This window comes from Pleurodeles waltl, chromosome 3_2 (genome assembly GCF_031143425.1).
Source record: "Pleurodeles waltl isolate 20211129_DDA chromosome 3_2, aPleWal1.hap1.20221129, whole genome shotgun sequence".
Taxonomy (NCBI): Eukaryota; Metazoa; Chordata; class Amphibia; order Caudata; family Salamandridae; genus Pleurodeles; species Pleurodeles waltl.
This window is the reverse complement of record NC_090441.1, coordinates 149,259,500-149,273,213: the sequence shown is the minus strand read 5'-3', so window position 1 is coordinate 149,273,213 and position 13,714 is coordinate 149,259,500. Positions and strand designations below refer to the sequence as shown.

The 13,714-nt window shown below is 41.7% G+C and overlaps 1 protein-coding gene across 4 annotated transcripts in view; it reads left to right on the top strand.

The window, feature by feature from the left end:
- The window catches only part of RAP1GAP2 (RAP1 GTPase activating protein 2), a 793,228-nt gene that overhangs the window by 662,817 nt on the left and 116,697 nt on the right, over nt 1–13,714 (top strand). For all 4 annotated transcript variants that reach the window (XM_069227007.1, XM_069227008.1, XM_069227009.1 and 1 more), the window contains one exon: nt 1,691–1,777. In XM_069227007.1, coding sequence (XP_069083108.1) covers nt 1,691–1,777 — 87 coding nt within the window. The remainder of the gene's footprint in view (nt 1–1,690; nt 1,778–13,714) is intronic.

Genomic DNA, 13,714 nt, shown 5'->3' with positions numbered 1-13,714 from the left:
AACATTATTAATTCATCAATTACAACTCTATGCATCATTAATACCTCACAGTTTTAGAAATAATTTTCACCTGACTTTTCACCATGGCACATATTAAAAATGTTACTACACTACTTGTTACATATATAGTATCCCAGTCCGGCCACTGCAGGTAAAGGTTGGAAACAAAATATTATAATACAAGAAGAGTCTATGATACAACCTAAAATGAAGGTATTAAACTGTTGAGATTGAAAAAGAAACAAGGAAGAGAGCAATATGCAGGTGTTGCAAACAATATATTTTAGACCAAACCTGCTTATCGAATGCATGAATGTCTATGTGGAGTAAATTTAGAGTAGAAATAACTCAGAGTGACAAGGTCATTGTGTAACTGAAGTCAAGAAAGGTAGATTAATTACAATGAAGAACAAAACGAAAGTGATACACTGACAGTGAAGAATGATGCAGCAAAAAGAGTAAAATATAATTTACAGTCAAAGAGGGGGAGTTCTGAAGCCAGTGGGATCAATTGGGATGAACCTAGTTTGGCATTGCACAAGATGAAAGATGAGAATAGCTTCCTTAGACAGTGGAAGAGAGTTGCCTGCATTCCTGTGGCAGGAGGGTGGATAGAGACAGGATGGAGACAGGACTTTGAGCACTTCCATTTGGTCGATGGTAAGGGTTAGGGTTAGACTGCTGTTCCTGTTGTGCACAGTTAGGAAGTTTGTAGGTTAGGTCTGCCCTTTTGTCTATCCCTCATTTCTGATGAAAAAGGCTTATGACAGCCAGATGCAGAAATGTTACACTTCATTGTGCCTATGTTGTGGGCACTCCAGCTTGAAAACAACACCAGTGGTATCTGCTATGATGGACATCACTGTATAGAAAGGCTGTATCTGAAGAGCAGTTAGAGAAGAACACTTAATGCAGAACAATCCCAAACTGGTTCAGAAGTTTGAGACAGTGGATCCATATCCTGCGTCTAGAAAATGTGCATAAGAGTGGGATCCTCCTGTGAAAACTTGCTGGGTGTCTGTCTTAGAGAGGGTCACTGAGAGGGGAAGAGGGGGCTATAGTTCCCACATGGGAATTGTAACCAGGGACTTTGACCTATACACTTCAATTGAACTGTTTAATAGTTAGTATCACTGCATGATTAAAAGTACTTTCTTTACCAACAACAGAAGCACTAGATTGGACATTGAGTTATTGTAGGTCTTGGTTAATTTGTTGAGCTCTAAACTTGTGCCATCCACATTAAGTCCCCGAGAAGTCTGAGTGCCCTGGCTGCCATGAAATTCAAGTGCAGAAAGGGTTTACTTGTCCCAATTTGCAGAGCTGTTGTAGGACCCACCCCAAGACACCAGTGACAAATGTCCTCAACACTCACGCTTTGGGCCCAGTAGCCTTTGTCTTTCATATGGCCCCCTGAAGGGGTCTGACAACATTTGATCGGTATCCAATCTTCCCTGTACAGACACATTTGGACAGAGCTGTGTACCAAGAATAAGCAAAGGAAATAACCTCATTGATGAATTTCAGTCAGGCTTCTGACATTTTGTAGCATAATTTGCTAAACCATGCCTAAAAGGGAACAAATGTCTTTATGTGTTACTTTGTCATAATGAATTTCTTAAAGCTGATACACCAGAACTCCTGATGTTTGTGCTTACTAGCTTACAATTTTTTTTTAATTTGTTTTCAGAATCCTGAGTTCAGGGAATTTTTACTTACAAAGCTCATCAATGGGGAAAATGCCTGCTGCAAGTCAGACAAGTTTGCTAAGCTTGAGGTAAGAAAGCATTTGTGCAAATTCAATATGAAATGAAAAAAGACATCTTTTGATCACTTATTACTTGATAATCTCCATCAGGAGGTGTTACAATGGCCTGATTATATTACATGGACCAGACTGTGTGCTATAACATCCAAAAGACGTTTGGAACTTGCTTTATTCTTTTATTTAATACCTGGTTTAGTACAGTATTCTGCTTTCTAATTTAAAATAGTTTAGGATATAAAGAAAAAAAGACTAACCATATTTTCACAAATATGTACACATTGTGGCTTCCCCAAAAGCACATTAAATTTTTCAGAATGGAAAAAAACATCTTCGTAGTTACCACCACATTTCATCATTTCGACACTGCATATTGTCTTACCATGGTTGTCATTGTGCACACAAATGCAAAGGTTACCTAACTGAGAAATGTAATCGGCTGTTGCCTTTATCCCACATTTTTCACTGCAGATGTTTTATTTTACACAAAAAAATCTAAGACCACTCGCTGCGCTCATCATTTTGAACAGGTGCATCACTGAGTCTGTGATTATACAGCATCTGGTGCCTGCTCATTTTCGAAGAGATCGCCACCTGTGTGTCTATGTATAGTGTAGTTATTTGGGTTGCGGCTGAGCTGCTCCATATAACAATGACCTACTATTTAACAGCTAAACCTCAATATGTGGTATAAGTGGGACTTTCAGGATGTTGACGTGGAATATCACCTTAGTGAGAATGGTGTCAAACCTTGCATATGTACTCACTCATCGACCTGTATATCTGCCTCAGTGAGTTAATTAGCTGCTCCAGAGATCTGCCTCTAACGTGTATGTCACTCATCCCTTACCTGTACATATTTCTGGTTGTTGAAAGTTTGTACTAGTCTGCTCTGCTGGACCTGTTCTGCTGGGAATGAAAAATTGTGCTTGCTACCTTCCGTAACAATGAGAAGCCTGCTTCACTACTGCCATCCTGTGCCAAGTCTGCGAGGAAGGAAAACTGCTGCTGCCTGATTTGTATATGTCCTGTGATAGGGAAAGCTTACACTGCTGCTGCCCTACCTATGTTTGTCCTCTAAAGGAGGAAAGCTTGCACTGTTTCTGCCCAAGAAGTACCTGTTCTATAAAGAAGGGGTGTTTTAACTGCCGAATAAAGGTGTTTCCACTGCTTATAAAGAATTAAAGGATATATAGTATGCACTTGGATAGCATGCCCGATGGACAGGTTCTTTTCCACAATAGTTTATGGGAGATGCTTATAGTCCTTGTACGAAAGTGGAGTATTATGTTGTGTGGGGGGTTAGTCCTCACCATGTAATACTCCCACAATACCCCAAAGATGGTCCTTGGATTCACAATAATTAATCTTTAGCTCAGTCCTGCTAGTGTGGAAAAGAGCAGCCCGGCTTTACTAGAACAATGTGTAAGCATTTCAGAGCACCAACATAGACGATAAGTAATTGACATGACTCGAAAGAAATCTAACACCAATTTTATTTTTATCTTAATTTAGACACCAAACAAATGGAATTACATCTGTACAACCAGAGTTCTAGAGTGTAGAAGCAAAATTAAATCATAGCAAAAATGGCATTTAAACGTTACATTGAAGTCAATGGAAAAAAACACTAGTGACAAAAACAACCACTTAGTGGTTGAGTTACTTATAACCATTGTAGGATTAAAGTTGTGCGGGTCCTTGGAACAGGCCACAACAGTCAGTTTAGTTTTAGTGGAGGTTAGTGGCCAATGGGCAGGTAGATCCTGCAGCTAAACCTGTACCTGTACCAAGCCTGCAAGGAAGGAAAAATTGCTGCTGCCTGATTTGTTTGTGTCCTGTGATAGGGAGGTCTTACACCACTGATGCCCTAGCTATGGTTGTCCTCTTAAGGAGGAAAGCTTGCTCTTTTCCTACCCAGGATGTACCTGTTCTATAAAAAGGGGGTGTTTTCACTGCTTTTCTGCAGTAGTTGATGTGATATGCTTATAGTCCTTGTAGGAAAGTGGAGTATTATGTTGTGTGGGTGTTAGTCCTCACAATACTCCCACAATACCCCAAAGATGGTCTTTGGATTCATAATAATTAACACTTAGCTCAGTCCTGGTAGTGTGGCAAGGGGCAGTCAGGCTTTACTAGAGGAAAATGTGGAGGTGACCACATCCAGTGGGGTCGGTCACCTTTTGCTACCCAAAACCCTCTATTCTGCCACTCCTATGATGGCAGAAACCATAATTTAGTGCACAGACCAGGCTGCTCTCTCTAGAGGTGTGGTCAGCTTGCTGGGGATTGTGCACTACCCTGCATATCTATTTACCCACCTGTCCACCAGCAATGTGCCTGTGGGCGGGGGTGGTCTGCTTTCTCCTCTAGTTGACAGCACTGATGGCTATCAGAGGCAATGAAGCCTTTGACACACACAGCTCTGAAGTGCCTATTCACTAGCCCTGGTGGGGGGGGGGGGGGTAGGCTTTGAATAACTAGTTTAGCCGTTTCCTGTACAGCTTGAAGTTTATGATATGTACATTTTCTAAGTTCAGGCTGCAGCCCTGTCACTGAAAATAGCTTCTGGAAGCTAGTCACCGGAGGAACATGCCAACTTTAATTCCTCATATGTGCCACTTTAAAATATCAGTTATTCTACTTAATGGACAACAAGGTGTACTTAGGAGTGATATATTAATATTGAAAAGCAAGGTTACACACCTGTCCAAAAGGGGTTTTGGAGGGGTTTGATAGCAGGATTATAGGCTACTGCAGTCAGGCCACATGTTAGAAATGGGGTCTCTGGTTGGCAGTCAGTACGCACTCTGTCCAAGCAGGGACCCTCACCCTGGTCAGGGCAATAGAGATACAAACTTGGATAACCCCTGCTCACCCCCTTGGTAGCTTGGCAAAAGCAGTCAGGCTTATCCCAAAGGCAATGTGTAAAGTATTTGTACCAACACACACAGTAATACAGTGAAAACAATACAAAATGGACACCACACCAATTTAGAAAAATAGCCAATATTTATCTAAATCAAACAAGACAAAAATCCAACATACACAAGTCAAGTTATGAATTTTTAAAGTAAAAAGAGTCTTACTCCATAGAAAACAATCGAAATGTTGTTGTTTCACAAAGTACCTGGTTTGTGTAAAAAATAAAGCCGCCAGGGTGAGCGTATGCTGGAAAAGTCAGTGATGTGTCGTTTCCTTACTCACAAGTGAGGGTGTGCGTCATTTCTTCTCCGGTCAGGTAGGCGATGTGTTGTTTTTCTCTCCCGCAAGAGAGCGATGCATCGATTTCTGGACGGGGCACCTCGGATCCACCAGGTTCACGTTGATTTTGACACCCAGCGATGATGCGTATGAAATCCAGGCACACAGTGATGGAAAACCATACTGCTTGGGGTTTGTGTTGATTTTAGCAGCTATAAGTGGGTGTTTGCACTGTTTCTCCAGCCGCGATCCAGGCAATGCATCACTTTCCCAGCTGCGATTCAGGTGGTGTATCGATTTCAGCCACGGGGTGGGTGGCGTGTTATTTTTACACCCACGTTGCTGAAAATTTGCGCCACACAGCTTCATGTATGTGGATTTCAGTCCTTGTTCTACATGCTTCACCTTTCAAAGGCCCAGGGACTGAATAGGGCACCACTTGGCAGGAGTCTTAGCAGAGAGTCCAGGTGTTGGCAGAGGAAGTCTTTGACGGCCCTGAGACTTCAAAATAGAAGGGAAGCTCAGTCCAAGGCCTTGGAGACACTTCACAAACAGGAACGTACCACAAAGTCCAGTATTTGTCCTTTTTCAGGCAGAACCAGCAACTGCAGGCCAACCCAGCAAAGCACAGTCACAGGCCCAGGGGCAATACTCCTCCAGCTCTTCAGCTCTTCTCCTTGGCAGAGGTTTCCTCTCGAATCCAGAAGTAATCAGAAAATCTGGGGTGTTGGGTCCACTACTTATACCTCTTTCTGCCTTTGAAGTAGGCAAACTTCAAAGGAAAGTCTCTGTTGTTCAGAAGATCCTGCCTTGCCCAGGCCTGGTTCCAGACTCATACAAGTGGGTTGAAGACTGCATTGTGTGAAGGCAGGCACAGCCCATTCAGGTGTAAGTGACCACTCCTCCCTCTACTCTAGCCAAGATGGCCCATCAATATATGCAGGCTACACCCCAATTCCCTTTAAGTCACTGTCTAGTGCAAATTCACAAAGAGACCAACTGTCAGTCTGACCCAGACAGGGAATACACAAGCAGACAGAGTCACAGAATCATTTAAGAAAGAAAATGCCCACTTTCTAAAAGTGGCATTTTCAAGCAGGCAATTAAAAAACCAACTTTATCAAAAGATGTATTCTTAAATTGTGAATTCAGAGATCCCAAACTCCACATCTCTATCTGCTCCCAAAGGAAAACTGACTTAAAAGTTATTTAAAGACAGCCCCCATGTTAACCTATGAGAGAGATAGGCCTTGCAACAGTGAAAAATGAATTTGGCAGTATTTCACTGTTAGGACATAAAAAGCTCATCAGTATATGTCCCACCTTTAACATGCACTGCACCGTGTCCATGGGGCTACCTTAGGGGTGTGTGACATTTATAAAAAGGGAAGGTTTGGGCCTGGTAAGTAGGTACACTTGCCAGGTTGAATTGGCAGTTTAAAACTACACACTCAGACACTGCAGTGGCAGGTCTGAGCCATGTTTACAGGGTTACTTATGTGGGTGGCACAATTAGTGCGGCAGGCCCACTAGTAGCATTTGATTTACAGGCCCTGGGCACCTCTAGTGCAACTTACTAGGGACCTACTAGTAAATCAAATATGGCAATCACGGAAAAGGCAATTACACACACAATTTACACAGAGAGCATATGCACGTTTGCACTGGTTAGCAGTTGTAAAGTGCTCACAGTCCTAAAGCCAACAAAAACTGGTCAGAAAAAATAGGAGTAAGGAGGCAAAATGTTTGGTGATGACCCTGCAAAAAGGGCCAGGTCCAACATCGGTATAAATCTTTCCAATATACAAAATAGGAAACAATTTTAATGAAGGATGTGAATGCAGGAGTAAAATCTCACGATATGTGAGCAAAGTTATTTTTTTTATGTGTGAAAGAAGCATATTTTAAAAATGCCTTTGCAATATTTTGAAACATACCTGGCAAGCACTTCCATGTTATGTATAACACCTTCGGCCACTTCTGGCATTTTATCCAATATCACTTTGCATTCTGGGGTTTTGGACCCATACAGAAAGTGTTAATGTAAAAATAGAAGCCTACAATGAAACATGCTGCTGGCTAAACAGAAAAGAATGTCTGATATGTCAAAGTGCATTTCACAGACTAGTCAAAGGCAAAATGAAATTTAATTCCCGACTTTTTGCCTTTTTTTTAAAGGTTAAACATCTGAGTTGGTCAGAGGGCAGATATGGCATTTCAGATGCTAATATGATACCTCCATGCTAATGGACTCACATTAACACTCTTTGAGGAAAAATGGCATGCTAAAAACACACATTGTTTCCAAGAACAGTGCAAGCAGAAAAGGAAAAACAAAGTGCTGGCATCCATCTTACTGAGAGTCTGCCTATGACCCACCTTGAAAAGGTGCAGCACATATTGCAGTTGCTGCCCCATTACGACCACCAGGGCCTGAGTTCAGAAGTAAATATTCTAGAAGGTACTACCAACAAGTGGGTCCTCTACCCAACATCAGTATAGTTTAAACTTTGTCAATTTCTGAAAAATTAATAGAACTGCCTGTAAACAAATAATTAGGGGCCAGATATACGACCATTATCAATTGCGACTCACAATTTGTGAATTTTAGCAATTCACAAACTACGAGTCACAATCCATAATGTACAACCTTATCTTCAAGCAACACTATTTGCGATTCACAAATGGGTCGCAAAGGACATGTCTCATTAATATTCATGAGGCAGGTTGCATTTTGCAACCCATCAGAAATGGCCAGCACTCATAGTGATGGTGGCCTGCTTGGCTGGCATACCACCATGTCTGTGACTGCTTTTTTAAATAAAGCAGTTTTTTAAAAATGCAGCCCGTTTTCCTTAAAGGAAAATGGGATGCATTACCCAAAAAAAAAAAAAGTTTCCTTTTCATTTTTCCAAAGTAGGCAGAGGTCCATGGGACCACTACTTGCTCTGTCGAAATGTTGGCACTCTCATTCACAAAGGGGAAGGGATCCCTTGGGGGTTACCACCTACTTGAAGTATGTGGTAAATGTGATTGTTTTGTGAACGCATTCTCGGTCGCAAAACAATCATACATCCCCCGTGACTCGCTATTAGGAAGGGACACCTTTGGCATGTCCCTTCCTAATAGCAAGTCACAAACCCTATTTTGCGAGTTGATAGCAGTTACCGACTCACAAAATAGGGTTAGTACATGGTACAAGGTCACTTACCGGTCACAAACGGCAAACTTCGCTGTTGCGGCCGCTAAATAGCTTTGTAGATATGGCCCTAAGTATCCAATTTATGGAGTGTTCTAACCCATTCAATTGCAACCTAGAGATTTCATTTGGCAAATCCTGGAACACTGATTCATCAATTGACAACTTGTACAGGTTCAAATTTTGATAAAAAGGGACAATTATCTTAGAGACAATTGATTATTTAATAGCTTTGGCAATGTGAAAGTCTAGACGGCAAAATGGAGAATGACTGGTTAACTTTCCTGAAACAGCAGCAGTTCAATATTTGGTTCCTGACTTCATGAAGACCACATTACTGAAACAGTTATTGAGACACGTTAATTTGGAGGTGATTCCACGTGTGACTGCCATGAATTTAGCTTCTATCTCATCAAACTCATTTTATTGGTTGGCTGGGGATGACCGGACTCCCTCCAATAACATAAAGGAAAAAAAGTGCTTATGTTCTCCACACAAGGTTCTAAATTCTCAATGATTATTGTGAATCTCAGACTTGGGCTATTCATGATTGGAATAACGGGCCAGAGCCTAAACCATGACAAAAACATAACTGCTGCTTGGACTACACCCTGCAGGCCTGAAGGCACAACATCTACGTGTGTCATTATGAGTATCCCAATGTTAGAAATTGGGTTTCTGGTTAGCAGAGATATGCACCTTGCCCAAGCAGGAACCACAATCCTGGTCAGGGTATGTCAGATACACACCATAAACTAACCTGTGCTCACCCAATAGAGCTTGCCAAAGTGCAGGAAGGCAATTTTAAACAGTATTTTAAACAGTAACACAATGAACACACTACAAAAATACTCCACACCAATTTTGAAAAATAGATTCTGTTTTTATGATCAAACAAGACAAAATGACAAAAATCCAATAAGTAGAATTTGAGATATGAAGTTTTAAAGCATAAACTGGTGCAGTGTTTAAAAGCATAAAGCGCCAACCGGGGCTGTCTGATCGCGCTAGACCGGGTTGAATCCAAAAGTTCAGGCTGACCATGATGGAGCGCAGGTAGAATACAGCCCACGACTAGTCCGGCTGAAGATTTACCTTCTCAAGAATTGAGATAATTGTCCTGTTCGCAAGAAAGAAGTTCACCGGGAGCAAGGAGAGCGTTGCTGGCAGTGGGCCACAGGCTCGAAGAGTTGGCTGGGTGTCACAGATGAGTGTACTGGAGCCTCTCAGTCGTGAGAGGTGAAAATTGCTGTTCTTCCAGAGCAGCAGTTCAGCAGCGTGACATCCTTGTAGCAGCACAGCAGTCCTTCTTCCTGGTTGAGTAGCCACAGGTCCAGATGTGTGGCTAAGTTGGTAGTGTCAGAGGTCCAGTACTTACACCTGATTGTGCCTTTGAAGTGGGCGTGACTTCAAAGAAGGGACTCGAACTGTACAGGGGTCCCTTTTTCCTGTCCTGGCTCTAAACTCGCTACTGGGGGTATGCAGCCCTTTGTGTTGAAGCAAGACACTGCTCATTCAGGTCTGTCAACTCCTCCCTCCCATCCTGCCCAGGATGGCCCATCAGTCACACTTAAGAGTCCTTTGTGTATGGCTGTCTAGAGGGATTGCACAGTCCCACCTGTCAACCCAGTCCAGACGTGTACCGGAGACAGGTGCAGGCACACAGGGCTCAGAGCATGGAAATGCCAACTTTCTAAAAGTTGTGTTTTCAAAATTGTAACAATAAATTAAACTTTACCATTTAATAGGATTTATGATTACAATTCCATAGGTACTAAACATGACGTCTACTCCTTCTCAGTTAGTAATTAGAGCTTATTAAATGTAAGAATCAATCCCCAACATTAACCTGTGAGAGGGCTAGGCCTCACAGTAGTCAAAGACGAATTTGGGTGTTTTAGCAATACTAAGACATGCAAGACTTAAAATTACATCTCCTACCTTTTAGTAGCATATCACCCTGCCCTATGGGCTACCTAGGGCCTACTTTAGGGGTGACTTATATGTAACGAAAGGGAAGTTTAAGGCTTGGCAAGACATTTTAAATTACAAGTCGTTATGGCATTGTAAACTGCTCAAACAGGCTCTGCAGTGGCAGACTTGAGACTTGTTTAAGAGCTACTTGAGTGGGTGGCATAAGCAGTGCCTCAGTCCCACTCGTAACATTTAATTTACAGGCCCTGGTACATGGTGTGTACTTTACTAGGGACTTATAAGCTTAATTCAATATGCCAATTGTAGATATACCAATTAAACCATATTTAGATGAGAGAGCACATGCACTTTAGCACTGGTCAGCAGTGGTAAAGGGCTCAGAGTCCTAAGGCCAGCAAAAAGACATCGACAAAATGTGAGGCAAACGGGCAAAAAGTTTGGGGAAACACCATCCTAAGGATGTCAGTTCTAAAACCCCAGTATCCCTATGGGGCTGATAGCCCCACAGGGACCCCAGGATGTAGTGTTTCACCTGGAGATCTCGGTTTCTGGAAGCAGATGAAATGTTGAGTAAAACACAGAGGGAAACTTCCTGAACTTGGTTTATGAAACAACAATTTTTGTATGTCATTATCCAAAATCTCATATTCGACTTTATTTATGTCCTTTGGAGTTACAAATTCACATGCAGTTGGTAACTGCAGAGTGAGTGCAAGAATAAAGAACCAAAATCTGCCCAACTCCAAAACCCACCTTAAGCAGTTGGCTATTAAAGAGTTCCTAGAAATAGATATGTCTTAATCCTAAATATCCAGGAATACATCACATCAATGCCAACTTTATGTATTATACACTAGTAGTAATATTGCTAATTTACTCCTCTTCACCAACCAGTTTCTAGGGAAAATAAAGTCTCATATAAAATATCCACTTAGAGAAATTTTGATCTGCTCTCACAACCCCCTTTCCACTTATAGTAGAACTGGCTGAAATGTCTGTGATAGCTCAAATACTATCATATTTTGGAGCAAAGCTCAATTGTGCGTTTAAGGTATATTAATATATTTGTAGGTAGATATTTTTGTATGATCTTTATTTTTAAAGTCTAAATGTTTGTAATATTCCAATGTGTAGACCATCATTTCATAATCTGTGTTTTTACATGCAATTCTTCACTCTCCCCATCACCAAATTAAGGCCATGTATGAGTCAAATGTATGGTTAGTGTGAGGTGTTACCCCGTAGATGACAGTCAGATTGTCTCCAGGATGTTGAAGTATGGCAGTTTAGACCCCACTTATTCTTTTACAGAATCGTTCATTTAGGGCAGAGCTAATTTGCATGCCCTAACCACTTTGCTACGCGGTTTCCGGATTTCAATTCAACTTTGCTCATAACTTCTTCATTTTCAAGCTTTACAGCATGGGCAGATGACTTATATCGCAAACACTCATTAACACATGTAAAGTCAATGCCACTTCATTGCATGGCATGGCCAAATGGTAAAAATAAGTTACTTACGCCCTGATTTATACTTTTTTTGTGCCGCGTTAGTGTTATGTTTTGACCCAAAAGTGGCGCAGACGTACAAAATACAATTGTATTTTGTAAGGTTGTGCCGCTTTTGCGTCAAAAAATGACGCTAATGTGGCACAAAAAAAGTATAAATCAGGGCCTTAATCTTTGTGAGAATGAATTTTCTCTAAGCTCATTTATATTCTTTTTCATCTGTGATCTAGTTGTCAATCCTCAGATGACCCATTCTTTTATTCATTAGTTTATATTTGTATATTTTTTCTGACACACAAATATTTTCATTGGGAAAATTGCATACTAAACAGAGCTATACACATTTTTATATAAAAATAATGCAAGTCGGGTAACTTCCTTCCATAGTATATTTGATTACTTATGCCATTTCAGCACTTTGACCATGGCACTTGAACAACCCATTGTCATGGAGACATGAGGCAACAAGTATTGGCAACGAGTCTCGGCTCTAAAAGGCAGAGCTGTTGCTTTGCAATTGCATAGACCCATGTGTATGCATGGCTGCCAATCATGCAGTGGTTTCTATTAAAGAAAACCCAGCACTGCACACACTTGTGATAGGCAGAGGAAAAATCATTGGAAGACCGCAGGGAAACACATGCATTCCTATCGAGCGCTCTGTACAAAATAAAGAGTCCCCTCAAATATGCAATGGAAGGTTACAGATCATCCAATCAGAACAATGTGAGACTGAAATAGCTGCTGCCAATGCAAATAGAAGAATTGCGAGGAAAGCCTTCAGATCAAAAGCAGATACCTGAGCTATTTTGTTTTGTTTTTTAAAAGTTTATTTAGGCTTTTGCATGCATCATATTACGGTATGAACATTAGTATTTACCATACACATTTAGCATCCATTGGGCATTGCATAGTAAAATACTGAGGGGCCTAGTTACAAGCCCCTAGAGGCACACTCCTGCACAGGAGCATTATTTTGTTTACGCTCTGGTGGTGCCGTGTGCCAGCCCATATTTACAAGGCCACACATAGCCAGCTTACGTGGATTTTCATTGCCTTGCAAATATGGGCCTCTTTCACACACAAAACTATGTGAAAGGGGCGTTCCATGTTTTTCGCTGTAGGTGTTCCCATGCAACACTCAACACTCATGTAACGCTAAGGAATCGGATGCATTCCCAGATTTGTAAGTCTGGGAATGCCTCCTACCTCAGAGGTGGCGTAGAAGTGACACAACGGGGAGAAATATCTTTATCTCTTCCATTTTTTCTTCGTTCTATGTCGGCTGCATTGTGCAGCACACATAGAAAGAGGAAAACATCTTGCTTGATTGTCTTTGTGCAGGAAGGTATCCTTCCTGCACAAAAACAATCATCCCCACAACGCAGACATACTTGCATCATGGTGCAAGGGTGCCTGCGTTGGCTTTGGGCAGCAATTTGCGTGCCAGGGCAGGGGGGGGGGAGGACGGAAATGTGCTGTATCTCATAGACAGTGATTTTCTGCCATTTATCAGTGGCGCCAGGCAATCTAGCAAGACACTTGTTGCACCACCCTGTGCCACGTGGCTTGTAAATAAGCCCCTGAGTTTGTTACATAGCAAACTGGATAGTGCATAGTTGATAAGACTGTTGACACTGTGAATGCTAGTGTGTGATCACTAGCCATCAATCACAAGCCATGCATCCTTTGCAATCAAGTGTAATCTAGCTGTTTAGGTCCAGTACAAGGCTGCATGTGTCTTATCTCTCTTTTAGCGGCACTTTGTATTTAGCAGATTTTCGATTTACGCATCCTGGTCCCTAAACACTAGATAGTCCTCAAAGGTTGCCATATATCCCGAGGTCAGGCTCATCTGAGTAACTGTGTAGAGAAAGTATCTGTGCCATCACTGAAATAGGAAAGTCTGTTATCCACTTATTTATTGTGGGTGGAGGCTTCTTTCCTTAGCACATAGCCATCAACAGCACTAGCACTATGTAGTGCTTTGTTGCACTGGTATTTCTTTGACAAAGCCCATTAGCTCCATGAGCGGAGAAAGGGTCATGGCTTTTAGCTCTGTTTGCAGTTTTGCTATGGCAAAATATTCCCACAGAAAGTTA